Genomic DNA, 27,322 nt, shown 5'->3' with positions numbered 1-27,322 from the left:
AATTGAAAAATACTATTTCTTTTATCAGAGGGGTAGCCGTGTTAGTCTGGATCTGTAAAAAGCAATAGAGAATCCTGTGGCACCTTTAAGACATCTAACAAAGTGGGTATTCACCCACGAAAGCTTATGCTCCAATATATCTGTTAGTCATAAAGGTGCCACAGGACTCTCTGTTGCTTTTTATTATTTCTTTTGTTTATCTTTTACAGTGCAAATATTTGTAATCAAGAATAATATACACTTTGATTTCAATTACAAGACAGAATACAATATATATGAAAATGTAGAAAAACATACAAAATGTTTAATAAATTTCAATTCGTATTCTATTGTTTAATAGTGCAATTAAAACTGTGATTAATCGCGATTAATTTTTTTAATTGCGATTAATTTTCTTTTAGTTAATTGCGTGAGTTAACTGCGATTAATTGACAACCCTAGAAAAAATATTCTTAAGTAATGAAACCTTGACATGGTTGCATTTGAAAAACAATAGAATTGTTTGTGGAATTTAATGACAACCAAGTAGCTATTTTTGTTGTTCTTGTAAAAGCTTCTCAATATTTTAGGTCTAGATCACCTGGCTTGGACAGATGATGGGCAGTTGTTGGCAGTGTCTACACAAAGAGGCTCACTCCACGTCTTCTTGACAAAGCTTCCAATCCTTGGAGATGCTTGTGGTACACGGATTGCGTACCTCACTTCTCTTCTTGAAGTTACTGTGGCCAATCATGTTGAAGCAGTATGCTAGCCTATTAATTTTTCACTTAATTTAGATGTAACTTTTAAATAAGTAGTAACAATGAGAAAATTTGGTGTGATTTTCTTATAGGAGCTACCAATCACAGTTTCTGTTGAAGTGGAGCCAAACTTTGTTGCAGTAGGTCTTTATCATTTGGCTGTAGGAATGAATAATCGTGCTTGGTTTTATGTACTTGGAGAGAATAGTAAGTATGACTGTAGTTCTCTTATTTTAAAGTATCTTATCGTCCATTATCTGCTAAATATATGTCCATTTTATAAAACAGGCGTTTTGTTTAACTCTTCTAATATCCTACTTAGTGCAAGGTGTTGTTATTGTATAATCTGATGGGACACCAAAATTCAGGACTGCACATTGGATTCCCAGAATTTGGATTAGTACAAACAAGACATTGTGGAGGCAATTAGAACAAAAATTCATGATTCCCAGGGTTGAATGAAGCCTTTCATTCTTTGTCATCAGGTCAAACGCAGCTCATGCTGTTGTTGCCTGAAAGTCACTACCAACTGAAGGTTGTTTGGCGTATGTAAAATTAGTAGATGGTCTCAGTCCATATTGGCAGTCCTAGCAGAGAGTCCAAGGCTGTATAAACATGGAGACTAAACTATTCTCAAATTCCTATAGGTGTTCCATCCAGAGTTTAGCTGGATTGGTGGGGCAGAGTAGAAAAGCTTGTGCTATACCTGTTTTTTTTAGGCAACAGACTTAAGTTTCAGTACTTGTCAATTCAAAATCTTTTATGAATAAAAAGATCACTCTAAAGGGAAAAAAGTCCAGCATTAGTCATAGATGGACTAACCGTAGGTTTGTGAGGTTTCGTTGGGGAAAGAGGGTCCCTTTTAACCCTTAGTAACATAAGAATGCAGCTGCTTTCTCATAGTCTCCCATGTTTCTGTCAAGAGTTCCTCCTACTTCTCCACCTTTTACTCTCCTGCCCTCTTAGATTATTATGAATTACTCAGGTAGGTAAGAAGAACAGAAAATGGACCATGCATAATTTATCTTTCCCCCCCCTCCCTTCCCCTTTAAATTCTGTAGGTGTAAAAAAGCTTAAAGACATGGAGTATCTGGGGACAGTAACCAGTATATATCTTAATTCTGACTATGCTGCTGCACTCTTTGAGGGTAAAGTCCAGTTGCATATGGTAAGTATACAGAAGATTTTGAACTCTGAAAGGCCAGCTGAATTGAGGTGGCAATAGACTGAGGAAGAAATTGAGTCCTAATGGTAGTAAGATTGGTCTGAGTGGAAGTTAGGTGCTGAGTGGGTGAGGAGATGTAACTAACCGAGGTAAGAGTTAAAAACCTTCCAAAAAATTATTTTAGTAGCAAACATGAGAACAACTGAGTTACAGGTGGCTTGCAGAAGTGTACATTCTGTCTTGAAGTGGCAGTGGATGAGAAGAAAGTGCTAGCTTATGAGGTGTTTAACAAGCTTTCTTTGAAAGTTCTGTATGGGGTCTTAGGGGAGCAGCTAGTGGTTTGTAAGTGGTACATATGAAAGGGCAAATCTGAGCTAGTTATAACAGCTAGGGTAGTGCCTTAGTGTCTGGTTCATACAGACAAAATTCATTAATATCTTGCTGGTGGTGGTGGTGGTGGTTTCAGTTTTGCTTATTCCTTATGCTTTAGATAGAAGGTGAAGGTTTGGATGCTCAGGAAGAACGAGAGACTCGACTTTTCCCAGCGGTGGATGATAAATGTCGAATCTTGTGCCATGCTCTTACTGGTGATTTCCTCATCTATGGTACAGATGTAAGTATATTGCTTGTCTCAAGTTCTTCTTAGATTCAATAAGTTTCTGTTTTTGATTACTTGGACTATTTCTCTTCATACAATAGGCATAATTGTATGGTTCTGATATGCAGTGTACCAAGACTTACTTTGTATGCAAGCTATATTTTAGGCAAATAGAAACAAAATTTCAGACAGCTTCCTTAATTATTTAGGCCTGTATGTGATGCAGTTGCACTGGCACATTACAGTGGTTCAGTTGGTTTTGATTGATGCCCAGCTTCGTAACTGAAGACCAAGTCCTGCTTTTATTGAAGTCATTGGCAAAACTGATATTGAATTTAATATTATTTATTTGTATTACAATGGTGCTCAGGGGCATCTATCAAGGATTAGGGCCCCATTGTGCTAGGAACCTTACAGACCTGAAGGAAAAAGATAACCTAGATTATGAGGAACTATTATGTGACAACTGCATAGGAGTAGCATCCACCACATGCCATCCCCTTTACAAACATAAAGCACAGATCCTGCCTCCAACAGCTCACAGTCTAAAAAGACATACAAACTGGAGGGATTAAAGGGTGCCCTCTGGGGCACCTGGCCACTGTCGGAAGACAGGATACTGGGCTAGATGGACCTTTGGTCTGACCCGGTAGGGCCATTCTTATGTTACCAAAGTAATGATTAGCCACATCCTAACCTATAAAATGATTTTTAGTTTGTTTGGCTTTGTTTGTAAATTGTCTGTATATCTAGAGTTGCCCCTCAACCTTGTACTATTAAAAAGTTTCTTGTAGACATTGCTTTAGAAGTGTGTCTTCACAAGGTGTTGCCCCCAAAAATCAGACTTAGGACTTTCCACAATGGCTTGCCTATATCAGTAAATCAATCATCAATTTGTCTGGTTTTAGTAGGTGAAAGGAGGTGACCCGCCCTAGAGGAATTGCCAGGGTTTTACCAGAGGTTTTTCCCTCTGAGCTTTGGAAAACTCCCCAGAACAGACTAATTCTGTTGACCTTTGAGAGTACACCGATACAGCCTTCTGCTCCAAGGATTGACACTCAGGCAGTAAGCTTTGAAAACGAAAATATTCTTTATTTAATGTATCAGTGTTCTCTGATAACAATAAATCTTAAAAGCATATATCAAGAAATAAACACAAATTCTATTAGCAAAAGTATGCACATCAAAGTACCCAATACCATAGTACACCTCTACCCCGATATAACGCTGTCCTCGGGAGCCAAAAAAATCTTACCGCATTATAGGTGAAACCACATTATATCGAACTTGCTTTGATCTGCCGGAGTGCGCAGCCCTGCCCCCCCGGAGCACTGCTTTACCGCGTTATATCCGAATTCGTGTTATATCAGGTCACGTTATATGGGGGTAGAGGTGTATCATGCAACCAGAAATATATTTAAGTGGTTACATTCTACTTGCAGTGATCAGTCACATGTAGGATGCTGACAGCAAGTTCTTACTTAAATATTAAAACTGTATACATAGTAACAAACATATATACACAAACATCCAACTTTAGTATCTCAGGCATACAGACTCATATATCCTATTTTCTTCTTATACCCTGGTCGTCATGCTTACTTCTCTGCAGTCTTCTTTCCCTCAGATCTGTCAAATGGTCCTTCTGTTCTGTCACAGCTACTTCTTAACTGCTGCTCCTGTCATTGCTTCTCTGCTACTGCCTCTGTAACCCACACACCTCCTGGGTGTGGTGTTTTGTCCCATCTAGTGGCACCGAGGCCACTTAGAGAGAGAGAGAGAGAGAGAGAGAGAGAGAGAGAGAAAATGAGTCTGCTCTACAGCCTTAGCTAGCAGCCAGATGGCTTTTAGCTCATGCAGTAGAGGATCATGCACTGAGCTCCAGAGGTCCCATGTTCAGTCCCACCTCCTGATAACCTGGGTCTGTTGACATTACACCTCTGTGTGATTGCTTGGTCTGCCACAACAAACCCCTAGCCCTATTCTTCCCTTTTTTAGTGATTTCAGCTCTCTTCCTGCTTCTTCTGGCTTTTCCTGCTGACAAACTCTCTTCCTTCTGCTCACGCACTCCAACGGTCTCTGAGAATGAAAACACACACACTCAAGCTTCTCAGTTTCTGTCTTATACACACTTCTTGGCCTATTCTGATTGGTTACTGCCTCAGTCCTTCTTGTTAGCATACCTTTCCTCCAGTCATCTTTAAGCCTACTCTGATTGGTCCGTTCTTATAAACCAATCACAGCTGCTAAGTTCATCTGTCAATTAATGCTGGACCTGGTTGAAAACCTGTGCCATGCTCAACTGGCCCCTCCCTTCAAGTTTTGGAGTGATCTTTATCTCACCTCAGACTGCCTGTTTGCTATAGGCCAAATTACTCCAAGACCACCCTTTTAGTTTCTCTGGCTGTGATTACCTGCGACCACCATCTTGTTATCCCTGGCTGTAACCTCTTAAAACTGTCTTTCTTAGTTATTAAACCCATATAACAATAAACAGTTATACATTTATATGCATCTTAACATTAGGATTCACTGTCAAGACTCCAATTTTTACTAATTTAAATAAGTTTAATTTCAGTTCTTCAGCTAGTGATGGCAGGGCAATGTTCTTAATGCCTTATTCCTTACACAGAATAGAGCAGCTGAAAAATCTCTTGTATCAAAGGGATTTGAATGAAGAGAGGGTGGTGGCTTTGAGGACAAGCTCATGAAATACATTTCATATGTTGGGAGTGATGTGAAATGGAGTTCTGAGAAAGTTGTTTGTTAGTGGACATACAGTGTGTCAAGGCTGACATCATTGGTGGAGTTTAAGGAACAGAAGAAGCACCTTGGAAAATGAATGAAATGATGATAAACAGCCACACATCATTATCTGGGCTGGCATCAGGTATATGAAAACCAAAGGATGTGTTGGCACAACCCACAACTTCCTCACAATTTTTAATGTAAGTTTTTGAACTGAAGCTAAACTAGAATTACCAAAATGATCAGGCAGAGAGATGAGAGAAATTACAAGCAGTAGAAAAAAAAATTGTCTGGCACTTGTATGAATTGTTTTCTTTAGAAGATCATGCACAGTTGTTAGTACATTTTAAAACTGTCAGAAGAGCTTCTGTTCCTTTATTTTATAGTAGTGATATTATTTCCACTGTAAACCACAAAGTAAATAATTTTCTTGTTCATTTTATCAAAGAAAAAGTTTTGAAAATGTACAACCTTTTGGCCAGTTAATGGTTCAGTAGCACATTCTGTTGCCCTGTAAAAGACCTTTGAGTGAGATGTTAGAGCTTCAGTATCCCATGGGCTCAAACCTTTGAAGTGATGATCACTTCCTGTGGGGTTTTGAATACGTTCCACTGCTACTGATTTCAATGGAAGTTCAGGGCACAAAGTACTTCAAAGGATTGAGCCCTTAATTACTCTACATAAGATGATATGCTGGGCTTCCAAAGGAAAGGTAGTGTTTCAGTCTCCAACACCATCATTGGCTTAGTAACATAGTTAAAAGTTCATTAGTGATTTTTGAAATTAATTATTGGGCTTTTTGGTTATTTCATTTTTTAAAATTATTTTTTTAAGATGTTACTGATTTAATATAAGATACTGAATTCACAGCTGAACAATCGGGTGTGTAAGAGTTTTACAATAAGCTATTTTATATGATTTTAAAAATATCTTCTGTACATATAAGAGGAAAATGAAAAGAATCCCTAAAAGATTTCTCCATATTAAAATATAGCATTAATTAAATAACTAATTAATTCACTTTTTTTTGTCTAAGGTAGGTGCACAGATTCTAAGAGTGTCACACTTGCTGTTTGGAGACAGAGACAAATTTGATAGTTCTGGATACTACATGCTAGGTCCTTTTCTCTAGAGCAGCATTTCTCAAACTGTGGGTTGGGACCCCAGAGTGGGTCAGGACCCCATTTTAAAGGGGTCACGTGGGCTGGTGTTAGACTTGCTGGGGCTAAAGGCAAAATCTGAGCCCCACCTCCCAGGGCTGAAGCCCTCAAGCTTTGGCACCCGCCAGGATGGCAGGACTTGGGCTTTGGTCCCCTAGCCTGGGGTGGTAGGGCTCAGGCTTTGATCCCCCTTCTTAGGATTGTGTAATAATTGTTGTTGTCAGAAGGGGGTCACGGTGCAATGAAGTTTGAGAAACCCTGCTCTAGAGAGCCATCGAATTCTCCCTGCTTCCAGAACTGTGTAGAATGTAGCAGACCTTCGTCTGCAGACCACAGGCATAGGGAAATCTCCCATTTTTTCTCCAAAACTTTTTCTAAACCCATATTCCACTTCTAGATGGTTTTTAATCAATTCGGCTCAGAATTCTAAATATTTGGGAGGAGGTAAATTTCTTTGAGTTGATTTTGCAGCTTTCCTTTGCTACAGGGCTGCATTGTGTGGGGGAAAATGCTCAGCCACGAGACCAGAGATCGTGTTTTTTCTGCTCTTCTGTTCTACCAGAGTATATTGAAGAGTACTTTTGCCTCTTTTTGGCAACCGGGAGAACATAGTCACACAGGAATCAAGGTTGCCTCAATAAACGCCCTAGATTCTCCTGCCATCTCCCCCAGAGCAGCTGCCAATGGGAAAAGAAGGCCAAAGAGACTGAAAATGCTCTTCCTTAAATACTCCTCACACTTAGCACTTGAACACAGGACAAACCAAAATGGAGTAACATTGGAGTGACTCCATCAAAAAGAATTACCTCAACATTGTTTACATTATAGTTACTTGTGTAGTACCAGTATGCTGATTGTTCTATTATTTATTATTAGACAGGTGTTATTCACTATTTCTACATTGAAGACTGGCAATACGTGAATGAATATCGGCATCCTGTCAGTGTGAGAAAAATCTATCCAGACCCCAATGGAACCAGATTGGTTTTCATTGATGACAAAAGTGATGGCTTTGTGTATTGCCCAGTAAGTCAATTCAGGACATTCATTCCACTTTACTTACAAACAGAGTTCTCTGTAAATTATTTCTACTGTAGGGTGTGTGTTTTATGTATGGTGCCAGTTGGACTGATTTGCCACCAAAAAAAAAAAAAAAAAAGTGAGGTGGCAGAGGGAATAGCCTAGTGATAATATAGGGACATAGAACCGCCACACCAGATCAGACCAAGCTTGCCCATGAGCAAAATTTCTTCTTAACCCCAGACAGTTGGTTTACGTACTGTTTATATCTGTTTATAATTACTTTATCTTTTCTAATGTTACTGTGTATTTTCTGATTATCCGTATTCATGTCTCATATTTTAAGCCTGTTATGCTCTTGGACTCAACACCTTTAGCAGAGAATTCCACTGGCAAATGTGTGTTGTGATTTAAAATTTTTTATTAGTTATAAATGTATTTCACTGTGTCCCCTAGTTCTTGTATTATAAGAAAGGCAAATAGGAGAACCCAATTTACTTCTTAGTAACATTCATTATTTTCGTTATTCATCTCCTCTCTAAACTAAATAATTCTACTATTCCCAGTTTCAATGCATATGAAAGTCTTTTCATGTCCTCAATAATTTTCATCGCCCATTTCTGGAGCACTTTTACATCTTTTTTTGAGATGGGTGACCAGAACTGATCACACTATTCAGTGTGTCTCATTGGCTTTCTGCTTACTAAATAATTTTACATTACTTTTTTTTGTAGGTAAATGATGGTGTTCATGAGATCCCAAATTTTCCACCAACCATTAAAGGCATTCTGTGGGAAAATTGGCCAATAGATAAAGGTGTATTTGCTGCTTACGATGATGATAAAGTATATACTTATGTCTTCCATAAGGATACCATACAAGGTACTGTAAATACTTGAGTTAATCTTATTAGCTATCTGACATTTCATGGCAATTAAAGTTAGAACATGTTACACAATAATATTAAATATTGCCTTTTAATTTGTATTTTCATGTGAATTTGCTGCATGTGAATAATAGTACTGCTACTGGCAAATACTGCCAGCCACAGAGCAGGCAGACACTGTGCAAGTTTCTCCACACGGCTCCCACAAGGCATTTCAATTCTAACCTGCAGATTTCCTACTACTCTAGTCCATGGCCTTTAGCCTGCCAGTTGTGTTGAATATTTGTGAGAAATGTCTGCTGGGAACAAGATCACAAAATTCATGTTCAGTTTTAACCAGAATTTTAATCTAGGTCATCTAGTGCAGTGGTTCTCAACCAAGGGTACCGTGTACTCCTGGGGGTACTCGGAGATCTTCCAGGGGTACATCAACTCATCTAGATATTTGCCTAGTTTTACAACTGGCTACATTAAAAGCATTAGTGACGCCAGTACAAACTAAAATGTCATAAAATGACTTGTTGATACTGCTCTGCAATACACTGAAATGTAAGTACAATATTTATATTCCAATTGATGTATTTTATCATTATATGGTAAAAATGAGAAAGTAAGCAATTTTTCAGTAATAGTGCGTTGGAGAATTTGAAAGTAGTGTCTGTTAGTCCGTGCATGTGCCCTGACTCATCACCTGGTTTCATCTAAGGTGATAAAGAGTGGGGCAGACCAACCACATCTCCAGTTCCTTCTCATTGCAACATGGTCTGGGTCGGAACTATTAGTGTCTTCCTGCATGTGACCCACTTTCAAAAGAACAAAGTTGTATATAGTTAGTTTTTTACTGATTTTTTACTCTTTTTTTTCTTTCTGTTTTTAGATAGATGAGTAATTTTTAGAGTAGAAGAGATAGTTTGTGGGTTTGTTTTTTGGTAAACTTCCCCACCCATATCCATACATGGGTACTGCACTATGCCAAAGATCCCAGGCTTTAAAATCTGCACCTTCTGCCTTGCATTCCTTCTCAGTCACCAATGAACATCAACCCTGCCTCTACTGCTTGGGAGAAGGCCACATCATAGAATCGTAGGACTGGAAACGACCTCTTGAGGTCATCTAGTCCAGTCCCCTGTACTCATGGCAGGACTAAGTATTATCTAGACCATCCCTGACAGGTGCTTGTATAACCTGATCTTAAAAATCTCCAGTGATGGCGATTCCACAGCCTCCTTGGGTAATTTATTCCAGTGCTTAACTACTCTGACAGTTAGGAAGTTTTTCCTAATGTACAATCTAAACTGCCCTTACTGCAGTTTAAGCCTATTGCTTCTTGTCCTATCCTCCGAGGTTAAGGAGAGCAATTTTTCTCCCTCCTCCTTTTAACAATCTTTTATGTACTTGAAAACTGTTATCATGTCCCTTCTCAGTCTTCCCTTCTACAGACTAAACAACCCAATTTTTTCAATCTTCCCTCATACATCATGTTTTCTAGACCTTTAATCATTTTTGTTGCTCTTCTGTGGACTTTCTCCAATTTGTTCACATCTTTCCTGAAATGTGATGCCCAAAACTGGACACAGTACTCCAGTTGAGACCTAATCAGTGCTGCGTAGGGTGGAAGAATTACTTTTTGTCTTCCTTACCACACTCCAGCTAATACACCTCAGAATGATGTTTGCTTTTTTTGCAACAGTGTGATATTGTTGACTAATATTTAGCTTGTGATCCACTATGACCCCCAGATTACTTTCTGCAATACTCCTTCCTAGGCAGTCATTTCCCATTTTATCTGAGTGCAACTGATTGTTCCTTCATAAGTGGAATACTTTTCATTTGTCCTTATTGAATTTCATCTTATTTACTTCAGACCATTTATCCAGTTTGTCCAGTTCATTTTTAATTTTAATCCTATCCTCCAAAGCACTTGCAAACTCTCCCAGCTTGGTATCATCCGCAAATTTTATAAGTATACTCTCTATGCCATTATCTAAATAATTGATGAAGATACTGAACAGAACCAGACCCAGAACTGATCCCCGTGGGACCCCACTCATTATGCCCTTCCAGCTTGACACTGAACCACTGATTACTCTCTGGGTACGGTTTTCCAACCAGTTATGCACCCATCTTATAATAGCTTCATCTAGGTAGTATCTCCCTAGTTTTTTTATGAGAAGGTTATGTGAGATGGTATCAAAAGCCTTACTAAAGTCAAGAAATACCACTTCCCCCATATCTGCAAGGCTTATTACCCTGTCATAGGAAGCTATTAGGTTGGTTTGCCACAATTTGTTCTTGACAAATTCATGCTGATGGTTACTTATCACCTTATTATCTTCTAAGTGTTTGCAAATTAATTGCTTAATTATTTGCTCCATTATCTTTCCAGGTACAGAAGTTAAGCTGACTGGTTTGTAATTCCCCAGGTTGTCGTTATTTCTCTGTTTATAGATTGGCACTGTATTTGCCCTTTTTCCAGTCCTCTGGAATCTCTCCCATCTTTCATGACTTTTAGAAGATAATTGCTAATGGCTGAGATTATCTGCTCAGTCAGCTCCTTGAGAATTCAAGGATGTATTTCATCAGGCCCTGGTGACTTGAAGATCTCTAACTTGTCTAACTAATTTTGAACTTGTTTGTTCCCTATTTTAACCTCTGATCCTACCTCATTTTCTCTGGCATTCACTATGCTAGATGTCCAGTTGCTACTAAATTTCTTTGGTGAAAACTGAAACAAAAAAGTCATTTAGCATGTCTGCCATTTCCACATTTTCTGTTATTGTTTTTCCTCCCTCATTGAGAAAATGGGTCTACCTTGATCTTGTTCTTTCTCTTGCTACTAATGTATTTGTAGAATGTTTTTTGTTACCCTTTATGTCTCTAGCTACTTTAATCTAATTTTGTGCCTTGGCCTTTCTAATTTTGTCCCTGTTATTTGTTTATATTCATGCTTTGTAATTTGACCTAGTTTCCACTTTTTTTTTTTTTTTTTTGAGTTTCAGATCATTGAAGATTTCCTGGTTAAGACAGGGTTCTTCCTGCTTATACCCCATTCTACTTGCTTTAGTATACACATGTAAGATACTGATTTGATTTCCACCCATGTTCTCTCTTGTCTCTCCCTTGTCCCTGCTATAACAGCCCATGCTTCCCCAGATTCCAAACCATCTCCCAGGTATCCATGTGTTTGACATCAAGGTTGTAATTAGTTGTTTTTTATGGGTCCCTATTATTCTGTGAGAAGCAATTTATTTTGCCTACTTCCCCTTTTCCTCCTAGACAGAGTGCCCAAAAGCACTTCCCCTACAGTTTTTATAGGAACATGTTAGCTGCTGGTCAAAGTCTCAGTGACTTTTCATTTCTTATTGGCTTAGAAGTCACAAATTAAAGGCCAGAGACTGTTAGACTGGCAGAGTACAGGATATGGGCCACGGTCTCTAGGACATGTGGAGGGTGGGGAGGGAGAAGACTTTCAGTACTTTTCTGGTAAGTAAAGTTTTTTTGTTTGTTTTGTTTTTCCTTTCGATACTTCTTATGGATGTGCAAATGTACATTCTGTAGTATCTACCTTACTGAGTTGGGGTGTTTGTGACTGTGCTAAATATATTAATAAACTGTGTGGATTTACCACAGCTCCTAGAGTTTTCACCAAGGTTTTCTCCATTGTAGCAACCCAAATCAGGAGTTATGGGGTCCTCATATTCCCATATGTCAATGACTGGCTTCTGGCAGCACGGTCCAGACATGAAGCCCAGGTTTTAACCTCCATGTTGCTCATCCTCCTTTGTTCTCTTTGGGTCAATATCGATGCCAAAAATAAACCTTAAACCCAGTGCAATGCCTAGACTTTTTAGGGCCACTATCAACTCAGTCTCTGCATAAGCCTGCCTACCAAGAACTCATAACTCATGTAGTCAGCAGTCCTTCAGCCACAGCCAGGACTTTCCTATCCTTCCTGGGACACATGGCCTCATGCACATAAATCTGCATCTTCGCTGCCTCCAGATGTGGCTCCAGTTGGTTTACTCACCCAACCATCATGCCATGGACCGCGTGCTCACAGTTCTCCTCCACACACTCACGCATGGTAATCTCATCCCTCCACTGGTAGAGGGAACACGTAAGGGTTCCCTTCCCACCCTCACTTCCTGCAGTTATCACTGATGCATCCCTTGTAGGCTGGGGAGCGCACATGGGTGAACAAATGACACAGGAAATATGGACTCTTTGGGAGTCCAGAATGCACATCAACATTCTGGAGCTCTGAGCTGTAAGGATGGCATGTCAGGCTTTTCTCCTGCTCATCTGTTCCCATCAAATTCTCATAATGTTGGCCAACACCATGACTCTTTGCAACAAATGGGGGCACAAGGTTGACGACTCTCTGCTCCGAAGCAGTCACCCTTTGGAACTGGTGCATCACTCACCAGATCATGTTATCTGCAGCCTATCTCCCAGGGACACACAATGTGATTGCAGACTTTTCTCAGCACACAGTTCATGACTGACCATGAGTGGGAACTCCATGACACCATGGTACAGGACATCTTTGACAAGTGGGGAACTCTGACCAGAGAACTCTTCACATCCCCAGTGAATAGAGAATGCAGCACATATTGCTCCAGAGGAGGTCTGAGGCTCTCAGAGCAATGCTCTCACCATCTCCTTGTCGGACCAATTCAATTACGCCTTCCCTCCTCTCTAACTCCTACCATGAGTACTACACAAGTTCAGACAAGACCCTGATCATCCCTTCCTGGTCCAGACAGTTTTGTTTTCCCAACCTCCTTCTTATGTCTACCTGTCCCCTAATTCCCATCCCTGCTTTCCCCGATCTCCTGACACAGCACAACGGCGGCATCAGCCATCCCAATCCACATGCATTTCACCTCAGAGCAGGGTATTTGGATGGGCATATTCTCTAGAAGGGGTGTGTTCAGTGATGAGCTCCCAAAATCCTAAGAACTGGTTCCCTTCCAGGTCCTCAGCAGCACTTCAGCTGCCGGGGGGGGGGGGGGGGGGGGGTGTTAGCAGCAGGAAGGAATCCCCTAGGAGTTGTTGCTGAGCCAAGTGGAAATGCTTTGCCTGCTAGGTCCACCTAGCAGCAATTAGCGCCGTTCACCCCCATGTGGAAGAACACTCTGTCTTTACCCGCCTGCTAGGTTTTGGAAAGGCCTCATCAGAACTTTCCCACCTGTACAATCCATCATTCCCCAGTGGGACCTCAACCTGGTTTTATCCATACTAACGAAACCGCCCTTTGAACTGCTGGCATCACGTTCTATGTCCCTCTCCATGAAGGTCCCTTCCTCATTGCTGTCACTTCAGCTAGAAGGGTCAGTGAGCTTGGGGCCATGATGGAGAACTTTTCTTTCATGATTTTCTATAAAGATAAAGTCTCCTTACATCTACATCCCAAAATTTTGCCAATGGGTCATTTCCCAGTTTCACGTTAATCAATCCATTCACTTACCTGCTTTCTTCCTGAAACCACACAACTCTGAAGAGGAACTGCAACTCCACTCCCTCGATGTCCGTTGGGCCTTGGCCTTCTACCTACAGAGGCCAAGACCAATCAGGAAACACCCCCAGATTGATTGTTGCAATAGCTGAAACAGTTAAGAGGCAGGCAATCTCTACATAGCTAATTTCCAAGTGGATTTTGGGATGCATTACACTATGATATCAATTATCTGTCCTCCCACTACCCTCGGGGATGTAGGCCATTCTATGAGAGCCCAGGCTTCAACCATGGCCTGCCTCCACCATGTGCTGCTTTGCGATATATGTAGAGCAGCCACATGGAATTCAGTACACATCTTTGCTGCACATTATGCCTTGGTGAAGGACTCAGTGACGGATGCCTCCCTCAGGGCGTGGCTGTCCTCTGCTTATCTCTTCCATCTGCATCTTCGCACCCTCCTCTGACTTAGGTACCACTTGTTAGTCACCCTCAATGGAATACAATAGGGCCTGTCACACCAAGAAGAAGAAGAAGAAGAGGAATTTACTGACCTGTAACTGGAGGTTCTTTGAAATGCGTGGCCCCTATCTCTATTCCACTTCCCACCCTCCTTGCCTTCTGCTGCAGATCTGCTGGATTTGCAGTGGAAAAGGAACTGGAGTTGCCTGTCCCGCCCTTTATCTCTTCAGAAAAAAACATGAGACAAATCAGGGCACATGTGCGGACCGATGGACACTACTTTCTAATTCTCCACTCCAGACCATGGTGTGCATGTGTAAACCGTCCGTGGAATACAGATCGGGAATACAGATCACACATCTCGAAGAATACAGATCACACATCTCGAAGAACCTCCAGTAACAGGTAACCTCCTCTTTTCTGTCTTACTATCTATCCCTTTCCTAATGATTCTTAATATTCGGTTAGCTTTTTTGACTGCCACTGCACATTGAGTGGCTGTTTTCAGAGAACTATCCACAATGACACCAAGATCTCTTTCTTGAATGGTAACAGCTAATTTAGACCCCATCATTTTGTATGTAGAGTTGAGTGTTTTCCAGTATGCATTACTTCACGGTTATCAACATTGAATTTCATTTGCTGTTTTGTTGCCCAGTCACCCAGATTAATTAGATCCCTTTTTAACTCTTCTTTGGAGTTAACTATGCTGAGAAATTTGGTATTGTCTGCAAAGTGTGCCACATCACTGTTTACCCCCTTTTCCAGATCATTTATGAATATGTTGAACAGCTCAGATCCCCATACAGATCTTTCAGGTACCCCACTATTTACCTCCTCCACTGTGAAAATAAACCATTCCTACATTTTGTTTCCTGTATCTAACTAGTTCCTGATTCATGAGAGAACCCTACCTCTTATCCCATTATAGTTTATTTTGCTTAAGAGCCTTTAGGAGCTTAAGTTTAAGCTTAAGAGCTTGAGGTTTGGGACCTAGATAAAGGCTTTCTGAAAGTCCAAGTATACTATATCGACTGGATCACCCTTGTCAACACAGTTGTTGACACCCTCAAAGAATTCTAATAGATTGGTGAGGCATGATTTTCCTTTACCAAAGCTATGATGATTCTTCCCCAACATATTGTGTTAATCTATGTATCTGATAACTCTGTTCTTTACTATAGTTTCAACCAATTTGCCTGATGCTGAAGTTAGGCTTACCAGCCTGTAATTGCTAGGAGCCTTTTTTGAAAATTTGCATTGTATTAGCTATCCTCCAGTCATCTGTTACAGAGACTAATTTAAGCAATAGGTTACATACCATAGTTAGTAGTTCTGCAATTTTATATTTTTTTGAGTTCCTTCATAACTTTTGGGTGAATACTGTCTGGTCCTAGTGACGTATTACTGTTTAATTTATCAATCTGTTTCAAAACCACCTCTATTGACATTTCAGTCTGGGACAGTTCCTCAGACTTGTCACTTAACAAGAATGGCTCAGGTGTGGGAATCTCCCTCACATCCTCTGCAGTGAAGACCAATGCGATGAATTCATATAGGTTCTCTGCAGCGGACTTGTCTTTCTTGAATGGTCCTTTAGCACCTCTGTCATCCACTGATTGTTTGGCAGGCTTCCTGCTTCTGAAGTACTTTTTAAAAAAAAATGTTCTTTTTGTGTCTTTTGCTAGTTGTTCTTCAAATTTTTTTTGGTATATACTTTGACACTTGGTACATACCGTAGATGATGAATGCCAAACAGGAGACCTTTAATTAGTCAGACTGGTCCAGGTGTAGTGCTGCTGCTATGCCAAAGGATAAAAGAACAAAGCTGTTGGCATTTTCAGAATAAGATTTCTTCACTCTTACATTTCTTAACTGTTCACAACTGCAACTGGTTGCTAAACATGTCATAATGTAGGAGCATTTTAAATAACGGTTTTTTTTCTGATCTCCTAATACAGGGTCCAAAGTTATTTTGGCAGGTGGCACCAAGGTTCCCTTTTCCCACAAACCATTGCTTTTGTATAATGGAGAATTAACCTGTCAGACTCAGAGTGGGAAAACAAACAATATCTATCTTAGTACTCATAGTTTCCTTGGCATTTTGAAAGACACCGGATTTAATGAGCTGAAACAAATACTTACTCAGACTTTAATGCTGAAAAGGTAGGTCCGCTTTTTAATTACACCTCTACCCCCAATATATAACGCGACCCGATATAACGCTAATTCGGATATAATGCGGTAAAGCAGTGCTCCGGGGGGGCGGGGCTGCGCACTCCGATGGATCAAAGCAAGTTCGATATAACGCGGTTTCATCTATAACGCAGTACGATTTTTTGGCTCCCGAGGACAGCGTTATATCGAGGTAGAGGTGTATATTGGGTTAATCATTTCCTTCTGTGATTGAAGAACACAGTACAGCATACATTGGTGTTCAAAAAATCTCTTGCTGAATATCGATTAAAATTATATTGAACCATCATTCCGTATAAGTGCTTAATCTGTCTGGGTAGCCAAGTAACAAATGACCCAATGATACTTTTTCTCACTGTAAAGTAAGAGCTACAGTAATTTATTCAAGAGTATTCTGGGCTGCATGGTAGCTTCTGCCTCAAAACTCGCTGAAAGTGTATGCCACCCACTCCTTCCATTCTAAGGGAGCAAAAAACAGTACAATGGGAGGGTGTAGTGCAAGGTGAGAAGTAAGCCAGGGAAAGAAAGTATGTTTTTGAAGGAGAAAGGTGGGGCAATTTGGTATAAACTTCAGGCCGGTGTATTCATGTGGCCCTGCTTTTTCCTGTCAGAGGGCTCCTAGCAATTTCCACAAAACCTAGAAATTAGTCAGTCCCCAGTTTCCCTCTGCTTTGAGGTTAACTAGTTTTTGAGGTTTAAGAGAAAATGTTCTAAGAAAATACACATTGAATGCAACTGTGTGTTTTAGTTTTGTTTTTCACCCTGCATAGGTTTTCTGAAGCATGGGAGATATGCAAACTTCTGAATGGTCAATCTGGTTGGAATGAGCTGGCCAGAGCTTGCCTACATCACATGGAATTGGAGTTTGCAATACGTGTTTATCGGACAGTTGGAAATGTTGGGATGGTGATGTCACTAGAACAAATAAAGGTAACATTTAAAAGTAATTACCAAGCATTTTTGTAAAAAGATTAAGATTTAAATGCACTTTTAAGGTTGCTGGAATTCTGGTGTTGTGTGTTTATACCGAAGAAGAATTATTTTAGAGGTGTCAGTATCTTAGAGGGAGAGGAAGAGTATGTATTGAGAAACCAGAGCCACCTCTAAACAGCTTGCATATTCCGGAATATGTTAGTTACTGGAATCCCTCCTTAATTAGTTGATTTGCATTCAGCACTGTAGTACTGCATGTACTGTACATATACTATGGTATGTAACCTGTCATTTAAATCAGCTTCTGTACCAGATGACTGGAGGATAGCTAATGTGACGCCAATTTTTTAAAAAGGCTCCAGAGGTGATCCTAGTAACTACAGGCTGATAAGCCTAACTCAATTTGTTGGGGAAGAGTCAACATGTTTTTTGTAAAGGGAAATCATGCCTCACCAATGTACTAGAATCCTTTGAGGGGGTCAACAAGCATGTGGACGAGGGTGATACAGGGGATATAATGTACACTTCTACCTCGATATAATACAGTCCTCGGGAGCCAAAAAATCTTACCACGTTATAGGTGAATCCGCCTTATATTGAACTTGCTTTGATCCACCGGCGTGCGCAGCCCCTCTTCCCCCCCCCCCCCCCAGAGCACTGCTTTACAGCGTTATATCCGAATTCGTGTTATATTGGGTTGCGTTATTTCGGGTTGCGTTATATTGAGGTAGCAGTGTACTTAGATTTTCAGAAAGCCTTGACGAGGTCCCTCACCAAAGGCTCTTAAGCAAAGTAAGTTGTCATGGGATAAGAGGGAAGATGCTCTTATGGATCAGTACCTAGTTAAAAGAAAGATAGAAAACAAAGGATAGGAATAAATGGTCAGGTTTCAGACTGGAGAGAGGTAAATGGTGGTGTTCCCCACAGGGGTCTGTACTGGGACCAGCCCTATTCAACATATTCATAAATGATCAGGAAAAAGGGGTAAACAATGAGGTGGCAAAATTTGCAGATGATACAAAACTACTCAAGGTAGTTAAGGCCAAAGCAGACTGCAAAGAGTTACAAAGAGATCTCACAAAACTGGGTGACTTAGCAACAAAATGGTAGATGAAATTCAACGTTGATAAACGCAAAGTAATGCACATTGGAAAACACAATCCCTCCCAACTATACATATAAAATGATGGGCTCTAACTTAGCTGTTACCACTCAAGAAAGAGATCTTGGTGTCATTGTGGATAGTTATCTGAAAATATCTGTTCAATGTGCAGCAGCAGTCAATGTTAGGAACCATTAGGAAAGGATTACATAAGAAGATAGAAAATATCATATTGACTTTATATATAAATCTATGGTACACCCACATCTTGAATATTGTGTGCAGATCTGATCGCCCGTCTCAAAAACGATATTAGAATTGGATAAAATACAGAAAAGAGCAATAAAAATGATAGGGGGGATGAACGGCTTCCATATGAGGAGAGATTAATAAGACTGGGACTTTTCTGCTTAGAAAAGAGACGACTAAGGTAGGATATGATTGAGGGCTATAAAATCATGCCTGGTGTGGAGAAAGTAAATAAGGAAGTGTTATTTACTCCTCCTCATAACACAAGAACTAGGGGACACCAATGAAATTAATAGGCAGCAGGTTTAAAACAAACAGAAGGAAGTATTTCTTCACACAACACACAGTCAACCTGTGGAACTCTTTGCCAGAGGATGTTGTGAACAGGGGCGGCTTCAGGCACCAGCGCACCAAGCACGTGCCTGGGGCGGCCTGCCGGTCGCCGTGAGGGTGGCAGTCAGGCTGCCTTCGGTGGCGTGCCTGCAGGAGGTCCACCGGTCCCGCAGCTTCAGCGGCAATTCAGCGGCAGGTACGCCAAAGGCACAGAACTGGCAGACCTCCCATAAGCATGCTGCCGAATCCGCGTTACCAGCAGACCTCCTGCAGGCATGCCGCCAAAGGCTGCCTGACTGCTGTGCTTGGGGCGGCAAAATACATAGAGCCGCCCCTGGTTGTGAAGGCCAAGACTATAACAGAATTTAAAAAAGAACTAAATGAGTTCATGGAGGATAGGTCCATCAATGGTTATTAGCCAGGATGGGCAGGGATGGTGTCCCTAGCTTCTGTTTGTCAGAAGCTGGGAATGGACAATGGGACGGATCACTTGATGATTACCTGTTCTGTTCATTCCCTCTGAAGCTCCTGGCATTCGCCACTGTCAGAAGACAGGATACTGGGCTCGATGGACCATTGGTCTGACTCACTATGGCCATTCTTATGTTTTTGTGTAATTTTTAAAAATGTATTATTTACTCCTCATAACACAAGATCTAGGGGTTACCCTATGGGTTGTGGCAGTTCCTGAGAAAGGAGAACACGGTATTATGTTTCTAGAAATAAGTAGAAGACAGGACAAAGCTGATTTTGAAACTTTGGCATGGTTGAAATGGCACTTACTTTCAAAGCACCGGTGAGTTACACATTTTGGAAGTGTTAGAAATTACCAAATTCTTTTGGCCTTTGTCTCTAACATAGACAATTCCAACACTGTTTGAATACTAAAATTTCTATTAAGTTTGTTTTTTAAAAGGTGAGCTACAAGAGCTTTTAAAGATTTTATGAGCCCACCAAGAAATTCTGCATTTTCCTTCTGCTTTCTCCTCATATTTCAAAATCCTAAGGCTATGTTATGATCTCATTTGGAGTAACGGCTGAAATAAGTGGAGTCTCTCTGGGTTGACAATGGTGTAACTAAAATCAGAATTTGGCAAATGGGTTGTGTATGTGTTAGATTGCTCCTGGTTTTCATGCTCCCCAGAATATTCACGTTTGTTGTCAGTTTGTCCACCTCACGGGTCAGAGTCCTTATAAAGGCTTTATTTCAAAACCTTTTATAATTTTTCTGTTTGGTTTTCTTAATATAACATATATAACATTAATGTCATTATTTCATTTTTTGTCCATGAAGTCACAATAAAATATTTCTATATATTAAACACTTGTGCTCTGTTTACAACTTTTCAGTGCTTTGTTGATGCTTTGCCTTTGCACATTCTGTATGTAAATGGTATATAATAATTTAGAAATCTAGAAATCAAAATGTACAAGTAGTATTTATAATGTGTGTAACATGTGGGAGTTCATATTACTTTTAGAAACTAAACTTTTGCATTTCTAGCTTTTTTTGTGTTCAAGTAACCTTAATATGTTGCATTAACGTGAGTTTTTAATCCAAAATTAATAAAACAATATGTGTATACATAGTAATATATATTTGAAGAAAACAAAGCAGAAAATTGAAGCGTTTTTGTTTTCATTTTTCTCATTCCTTTCTGTTCTTTTTTCCATTAGATTTGTATACTGTTCAAATATATAATTAATATAGTTACAACAATGTGTCTACTCATACAGTATAGATTTTACAGAGACAATCAAGACATTCAGAATGAAGCATTTTTATTATAGTTTTTTGATAAATGTTCATGATTGTTACATTGTAACTAAGATCAATAATTTGCAATAGTTCATCTTAAAAATGCATATTAAAACAGGAAATGTTAGACTGTTCTATTGCAAATTGTTGATATTTACTCCTGGGGAAATTCTTCGCCATTGCACAGTGCAGAATTTCCTTTCCCCTACAGAAATGGGCTGTAGTGCTGCTAGCTGTCACTGGGTGCTGCTGGACTCAGCAGAGCCCAGCTCATACATAGAAGACACTGCTGGGGGGAGGAGGAGGGAGCTAGAAGGTTCCTGGCAGCTACAGTTCCCAGCATGCTCTGAGGCAAGGCGAGGGCGGCAGGCAGGAAACTCCATGCAAATCTGGGACTGATCATCAGGCTGTTTCTCCCTCTGGATCCCTGGGCTCGGGAGTGGGGGGAAGAGGGCGGGTATCTTGCCCGTGGGGGCCCCACAGCTGGGCTCTGGGCAGAGAGGATTCAGGTGTATTGGCTGGGTGTGGGGGGCACGGCTGGGCTCTGGCGGGAGGGGTTGCGGGTGTCTGGCATCCTGACGGGGCTCTGGGAAGGGGGCAGAGAAACAGGATCTGGGTTGTCATAGGTGTTTCTTTAACTCTCTACTCCTGGGGAAAATTTTGTGTTTATATTGTTACAGACATGCTTGCTGACAGGTATTTTGAAATAAATTTCCAAAATAATTGAAATTGGTGCAATTATGTAGTGCAGGGATCGGCAACCTTTGGCACCGCGGTTTGCCAGGGTAAGCACCCTGGTGGGCCGGGCTGGTTTGTTTACCTGCCGCATCCGCAGGTTCGGCCAATCATTGCTCCCACTAGCCACGGTTCGCTGCTCCTGGCCAATGGGGACGGCAGGAAGCGGCGGCCAGCACATCCCTCGGCCTGGAGCGGCGAACCGCAGCCAGTGAGAGCTGCAATCAGCCGAACCTGAGGACGTGGCAGGTAAACAACCGGCCCGGCCCGCCAGGGTGCTTACCCTGGCAAGCCGCGTGCCAAAGGTTGCCGATCCCTGATGTAGTATTATTTTGACACATAACATTTGCAGAATTTTAAAATATTGTGTGCAAAATTTTTTATTTTTGGCACAGAATTTTTAATTTTTTGGTGCAGAATGCCTCTAGGAGGAATATGATATTGGACGGTTTTAATGGTAATGGCCTTCAAACATTTTCTCATTTAAAAACAATTGAAAAAATGTGTCACTTTGAATGCCTTGACTGTTTTTGTGAAATGCCGAAACCCTAAAAAAAATAAAAAAATAAAAAATAAAAAATTCTGATTTGTGTAAGTACCGGTATCCATTTCTGCAACTCTTACTTACATGAGGAGTCCCATTAGCTTTATTGGAACTGTTTGAATGAGGGCTTTCAAACTGGGCTCTTGCATTTTGCTAGGGGACTGCCGTGTATTGGGGTAGAATCTGCCCTTTCCTATTTGATGGAATCCCTTCCATGTACATTGAGAAATGTCCCATTTCTTGTGTAATGAGAGAGGTTTTAACAAATTATGTAACTGTGCATATCATACAGCAAATGTGTGTGCCATGTTTTTTCTAAGTGACAAATGTGACACATGCATAGACATGACCTGGCAGATGGATCTGTAGAATCTTTTAAAAATTAGTAATAAATGACAGTCTGTAATAGGGTCATCTTCTGGACAGTTGTAGCACTCGGCATTTTTATTTACAGGGAATAGAAGACCACAACCTTTTAGCCGGACATCTTGCCATGTTTACTAATGACTTTAATCTGGCTCAGGATTTATATCTGGCATCCACCTGTCCTGTTGCTGCACTTGAGGTACCCAGTTAAGTTGCCTAAAACGTTGTCAGATGTTAATTGTTTTTCTTGCCAACCTAATATACACTACTACCTGATTATTTTACATGGTGATAATTCTGCTTAGTTTTGTAGTATTTCTAAACATTTTGAGTCATAATGATATGGGTCTGTCAATTGCTTAAGATAAGTATGTATTATGCCTCTTATTACAATATCACCTTCTTGCTATCATCTGTCTCAAACTTTCTATTGCATCCAGCCAAGATTCTAACATTGATAATTGTATTTATAATACTAGAAAATAATATAATGATTCAGTATTTGATGCTTACATCAGAAAATTGTTTCCCCCCCAAAAGCTGACTTCAAAGAATTTCTTTTGGTAACAGATGAGAAGAGATTTGCAGCACTGGGACAGCGCACTGCAACTGGCTAAACGTTTGGCCCCAGGCCAGATCCCGTTCATATCAAAGGAATATGCTATGCAGCTTGAATTCACGTATGTTCTCCTGTAAAAATGTAGTATTGTAATATTGAACTAGTACTCCTACTAAATAGAAAAATATTAGCGATATCCTGAAAGCATTTCCACAAAGATCTTGATTTGTTGAGCCACTCCAGCTCATTGCAGTGCTATACAGAATCCCTGAGAGGTCCTGCAGCTGCTGTACCAGGGAAATTGGGAGTATCCACAGAAAACTACTCTGGAGACATGGTTCACAAAAATAGCTGCTCATGATTGATTTAAGTGCCCAAAAAAGCAAAAAATGAAGTGCACACCAACCGGCAAACTTCCCAATGCAAACAAAATAGACCATTAACCAGAGGTTTAGTTGCAGAGCAGTGTCAGCTTGGAGTAGCTTTCTCCTTCCTGCCATCTTTTATCTCCACTGTTGAGAGTGGAAGACAGCCTGGTATTTAAATGCCCATGCCTCTCCTTCCCAGATCATGCTGGGTCATCCCATCTCCTGTATATTTGTGAAAAAGGAGAGCCAGACTTTCAGGTCAGCAGTCCCTGGTAGAGAGAAGGAGTCTACCCTACTACCCTTGTCTTTTAAACCTAACTATATAGCTGCCCCTACCAGGTTGATATCCTGTTCCCTTTGGCTGCCAAATCAAGGTAGGGGATCATGGCTGCTTCAAGTATGTTCCCGTGAGCAGCCACTGAGCAGGCTTAATCTGGTAAAGCAAATGAGATTTATGGGAAAACAGTGGTTGAGAGATTGCTTCTCACAGTACCAGGTTTCTACGCTACCAAAGAGATCATACAAAGGAGCTCCTTAGAAGTCAAATTCAGCCTCATCACCAGTGACTTTCGAGCTTTAGAAGACTCACTTTCTAGGGCCCATAGAAGATTTTGGCACAACAGCCATAAACCCTGACATAGGCATTATTTCCATGCAAATATGCACTGCAGTTACTAAATCATTTTTAATTCACACCTTTTGTTGTTTCAGAACAAGTCTGGGAACCCTCTTATTTGGGAATAATAATGTCCTATTTCTGTTTTGTTTAAGTTGGTAAATAAATCATTCAGTCAACATTAGTGGTATCAAAATAGGACACTTCTTTCTGAAATCAGCTTCTATTGCTTGTTGAGCTCAAGGTGTAAAGGCCTAGAAGTGATATAGGAAAGAGGCTTCTCCAAGAGACAGGTGTGCATACTCACTGCTTATTCTTCTTGGAACATGAAGGGACATGACGCACATGCTTAATTATGCCTTCTTATCTGAGCCACAGAGTCCTGGAGAGCCATAATTAAAAGGTTCAAGGACCATAGGTTCAAAGTGAAAACTAAATATGCCATGGCACAAACTACATAACACTTACTAACTAACAATAATACAATTTAAGTCTAAAAATTAAGGGAGTTTTGTATCCAAATCACCCTGTATACTGAGAGAAGATACCTGCAGGTGGCCACAGAAAGGAGGGAACTGAGGCATTTGTGACCATATGGTACTTTTGTAACCTTAGGTCTGAATGTGGTGCTGCTTTCCAGAAGGTTCCCAAAGGAAATGCAGCAGCACTAGGGGTGCACATCACACAAAATGGGAATATGCAGTGGCCACCTCAAAAAAGAATTGCAATTTACATTAAATGCTGCAAAAATGTGATCACAGGATTAACTGTTTTAATAAGAGTCGATTAGCTGACAAATAAATGGAATGGATATCCTAAGTATGCAGGCTTAATATCTCTGCAACTGTTGTTCCTATTAATTTACATTTTTAATATAAATTATTATTTTCTTTTAGGGGTGATTATGTGAATGCTTTGGCGCACTATGAGAAGGGAATCACAAAGGACAATAAGGTAATACTCTTCAATGATGGCAGCATACAAGTAAATGTAATATATATTATACACTGAATTCTTCTGTTACAGTATATTTAAATACAGGATTTTGTATTCGTCTGTAAATGATATGACTCTCTTCCTTTTCGAAGAACAATATTGATATATTGGTCTTTCCTGTCATTTTATACACAGAGAAAAATGGCTTATTTGATGTAAATCAGTAGTTTATTAATATCTATTGCATTAAGATTGTAGTACAGAAATTATTTTCATCATTTGAACAATTTCACAATATTTATATAAATATTAAGGGGGACAGTGCCAAAATAATAATATATTTATATATGATACTTATATAGATCTCTGCTCCTTTGGTGTAGTCAATTGTTCAGTAAAGAAGAAGAAAAATGAATAGTCAGATTTTTTCAAAACAAGAGAAATAGAAATGTTTCCTTGTATATTTAAAACCAAATGTGTGAATTGGGGGGCTAGTACTTTGAGAGAAGTCCAATTAGAAGCAAGTAATTTCCCCATCTGTCTCTTTCTTACATCTGTTTTGGTGTTTTGTTCTGTTTCTTTGTCTCTTTTTGAAACTTACCTTTGTCCTGTATGCTTGGCCTACTCAGTTATTTCAAAAAATAGAATGTAGTGTGAAAGACTAGATGAAACTTCACCAGAAAGTTACCTAAATGTGGCCAGTAAGGAAAACATAGGCTTTTCCACAATTAGTGGTGCCATTATTTAATCATAAATACTGACTGTTGCCTTTTCAAACTCTGGTTTAAATTTTTTAGACAAGAACAGTTTTACCTGAGGTCAGGTTGTTTCTGGTTGATGCATTTCACTGTTGTTGCAATCATTGCAATGGCTTCTGTAAAACCAGTAGTTTTTGTACTGAAAATATAGTTATCACTTTACTTTTGATCACCAGTACCAGGAACATGATGAAGCTTGCCTAGCTGGAGTGGCTCAGATGTCCATTCGAATGGGAGACATTCGTCGAGGGGTTAACCAAGCCATTAAACATCCTAGCAGGCTGCTAAAGAGAGACTGTGGAGCCATTCTGGAGAGTATGAAGGTATCCGTAGTAATACAGAGAGCATTAATAACATGATGAATTCACAGTCTACAAATAAGTTAACAAATTGTATAATTTTCATTATTGTAGCAGTTTTCAGAAGCCGCCCAGCTATATGAAAAAGGGCAATATTACGACAAGGCAGCATCAGTATATATCCGCTGTAAAAACTGGTAAGTGCAGCTTTAGTGCGGTATTACGTTCCTTGAAAAACAGGTTTTATTGTAGTGCCCTTTAAAAAGGAATAGGAGTCCCTGATCAACTTGATTAATCAGACACACAGTTCACATGACTCTTTTCCTGGGGACTAGGTCAAGTATGATTTACACTCTCTGAATCTTCAGAAACGCAGGTTGATGTAAATCAAAACTTCTAGTGCTAACAAAGCCAATTCAATCAGGATGGATGTGGCCCATTCCCAGCAGTCAACAAGAAGGTGTGAGTATCAACAGAGGGAAAATTATTTTTTGTAGTAACTCACTCCCAGTCTTTATTCAGGCCTGATTTGATGGTGTCAAGTTTGCAAATTAATTCCAGTTCTGAATAAAGGCCTGAATAAAGACTGGGAGTAGCTGAGTTACTACAAAAAAAACAATTTTCCCTCTGTTGATACTCACACCTTCTTGTCGACGGTTGGGAATGGGCCACATCCACCCTAATTGAATTGGCCTCGTTAGCACTGACCCCCCACTTGGTAAGGCAGCTCCCATCTTTTCACATGCTGTATATTTATACCTGCCTACTGAATTTTTCACTCCAGGCATCTGATGAAGTGGGTTATAGCCCACAAAAGCTTATGCCCAAATAAATTTGTTAGTCTCTAAGGTGCCACAAGGACTCCTCGTTGTTTTAGCATCATAGGGCTGTTCAGTGTCGTTTCCAAAATGAACTTGGCCCTTGTCCAGTTCCTAGGGAGCAGGTGTTTACATAATAGAATTGCCACCATAATTGGACTCCTCTTAGCAATCTCTGCAGAGCGAACAATAATTGAATTGGTAGAAAGACAGATGTACCTTTTCCTCATGAGCTAGTTCCTCCAGGTCAGAAATGAGACACATTGGGGTTGTGCAAGGAAGGCTTGCATTGCTGTCATCAGTGTTGTGCCTTTTCTGTGAATAAATGAGAGTATGGCAGAGTCCAGAGTGATCTGTCTGGCACTTCTCACAAATAGAAACTACAGACCAAATTCACTAAAGTATTTAGGTATGTAACTTCCACTGGTTTCTAAATACCTGTGAAGATTGGGGCCTATGATCACATCCAAAATTAAAACAAGGAAAAAATGATATTCTAATTCTGTAAGGCCCC

At 40.2% G+C, this 27,322-nt stretch overlaps 1 protein-coding gene across 9 annotated transcripts in view; it reads left to right on the top strand.

The window, feature by feature from the left end:
• WDR19 (WD repeat domain 19) overlaps positions 1–27,322 on the top strand; it is a 126,322-nt gene that overhangs the window by 37,910 nt on the left and 61,090 nt on the right. For 8 of the 9 annotated variants that reach the window (XR_004645816.1, XM_034771250.1, XM_034771252.1 and 5 more), the window contains 13 exons: positions 570–742; positions 833–947; positions 1,802–1,908; positions 2,396–2,518; positions 7,288–7,437; positions 8,166–8,313; positions 16,199–16,403; positions 17,204–17,363; positions 22,543–22,653; positions 23,025–23,134; positions 24,894–24,951; positions 25,868–26,014; positions 26,105–26,187. Coding sequence is in view for 8 of the 9 variants with exons in the window: in XM_034771250.1 (XP_034627141.1) it covers positions 570–742; positions 833–947; positions 1,802–1,908; positions 2,396–2,518; positions 7,288–7,437; positions 8,166–8,313; positions 16,199–16,403; positions 17,204–17,363; positions 22,543–22,653; positions 23,025–23,134; positions 24,894–24,951; positions 25,868–26,014; positions 26,105–26,187 (1,690 nt within the window). In the remaining variant the exon portion in view is untranslated. The remainder of the gene's footprint in view (positions 1–569; positions 743–832; positions 948–1,801; positions 1,909–2,395; positions 2,519–7,287; positions 7,438–8,165; positions 8,314–16,198; positions 16,404–17,203; positions 17,364–22,542; positions 22,654–23,024; positions 23,135–24,893; positions 24,952–25,867; positions 26,015–26,104; positions 26,188–27,322) is intronic. The other variant, XM_034771253.1, reaches the window with a different exon arrangement.

The sequence above is a fragment of the Trachemys scripta genome, chromosome 5 (genome assembly GCF_013100865.1).
Source record: "Trachemys scripta elegans isolate TJP31775 chromosome 5, CAS_Tse_1.0, whole genome shotgun sequence".
Lineage (NCBI taxonomy): Eukaryota > Metazoa > Chordata > Testudines > Emydidae > Trachemys > Trachemys scripta.
Note: the sequence above shows the minus strand (reverse complement) of the source record. Positions and strands in the feature narration are given on the sequence as shown.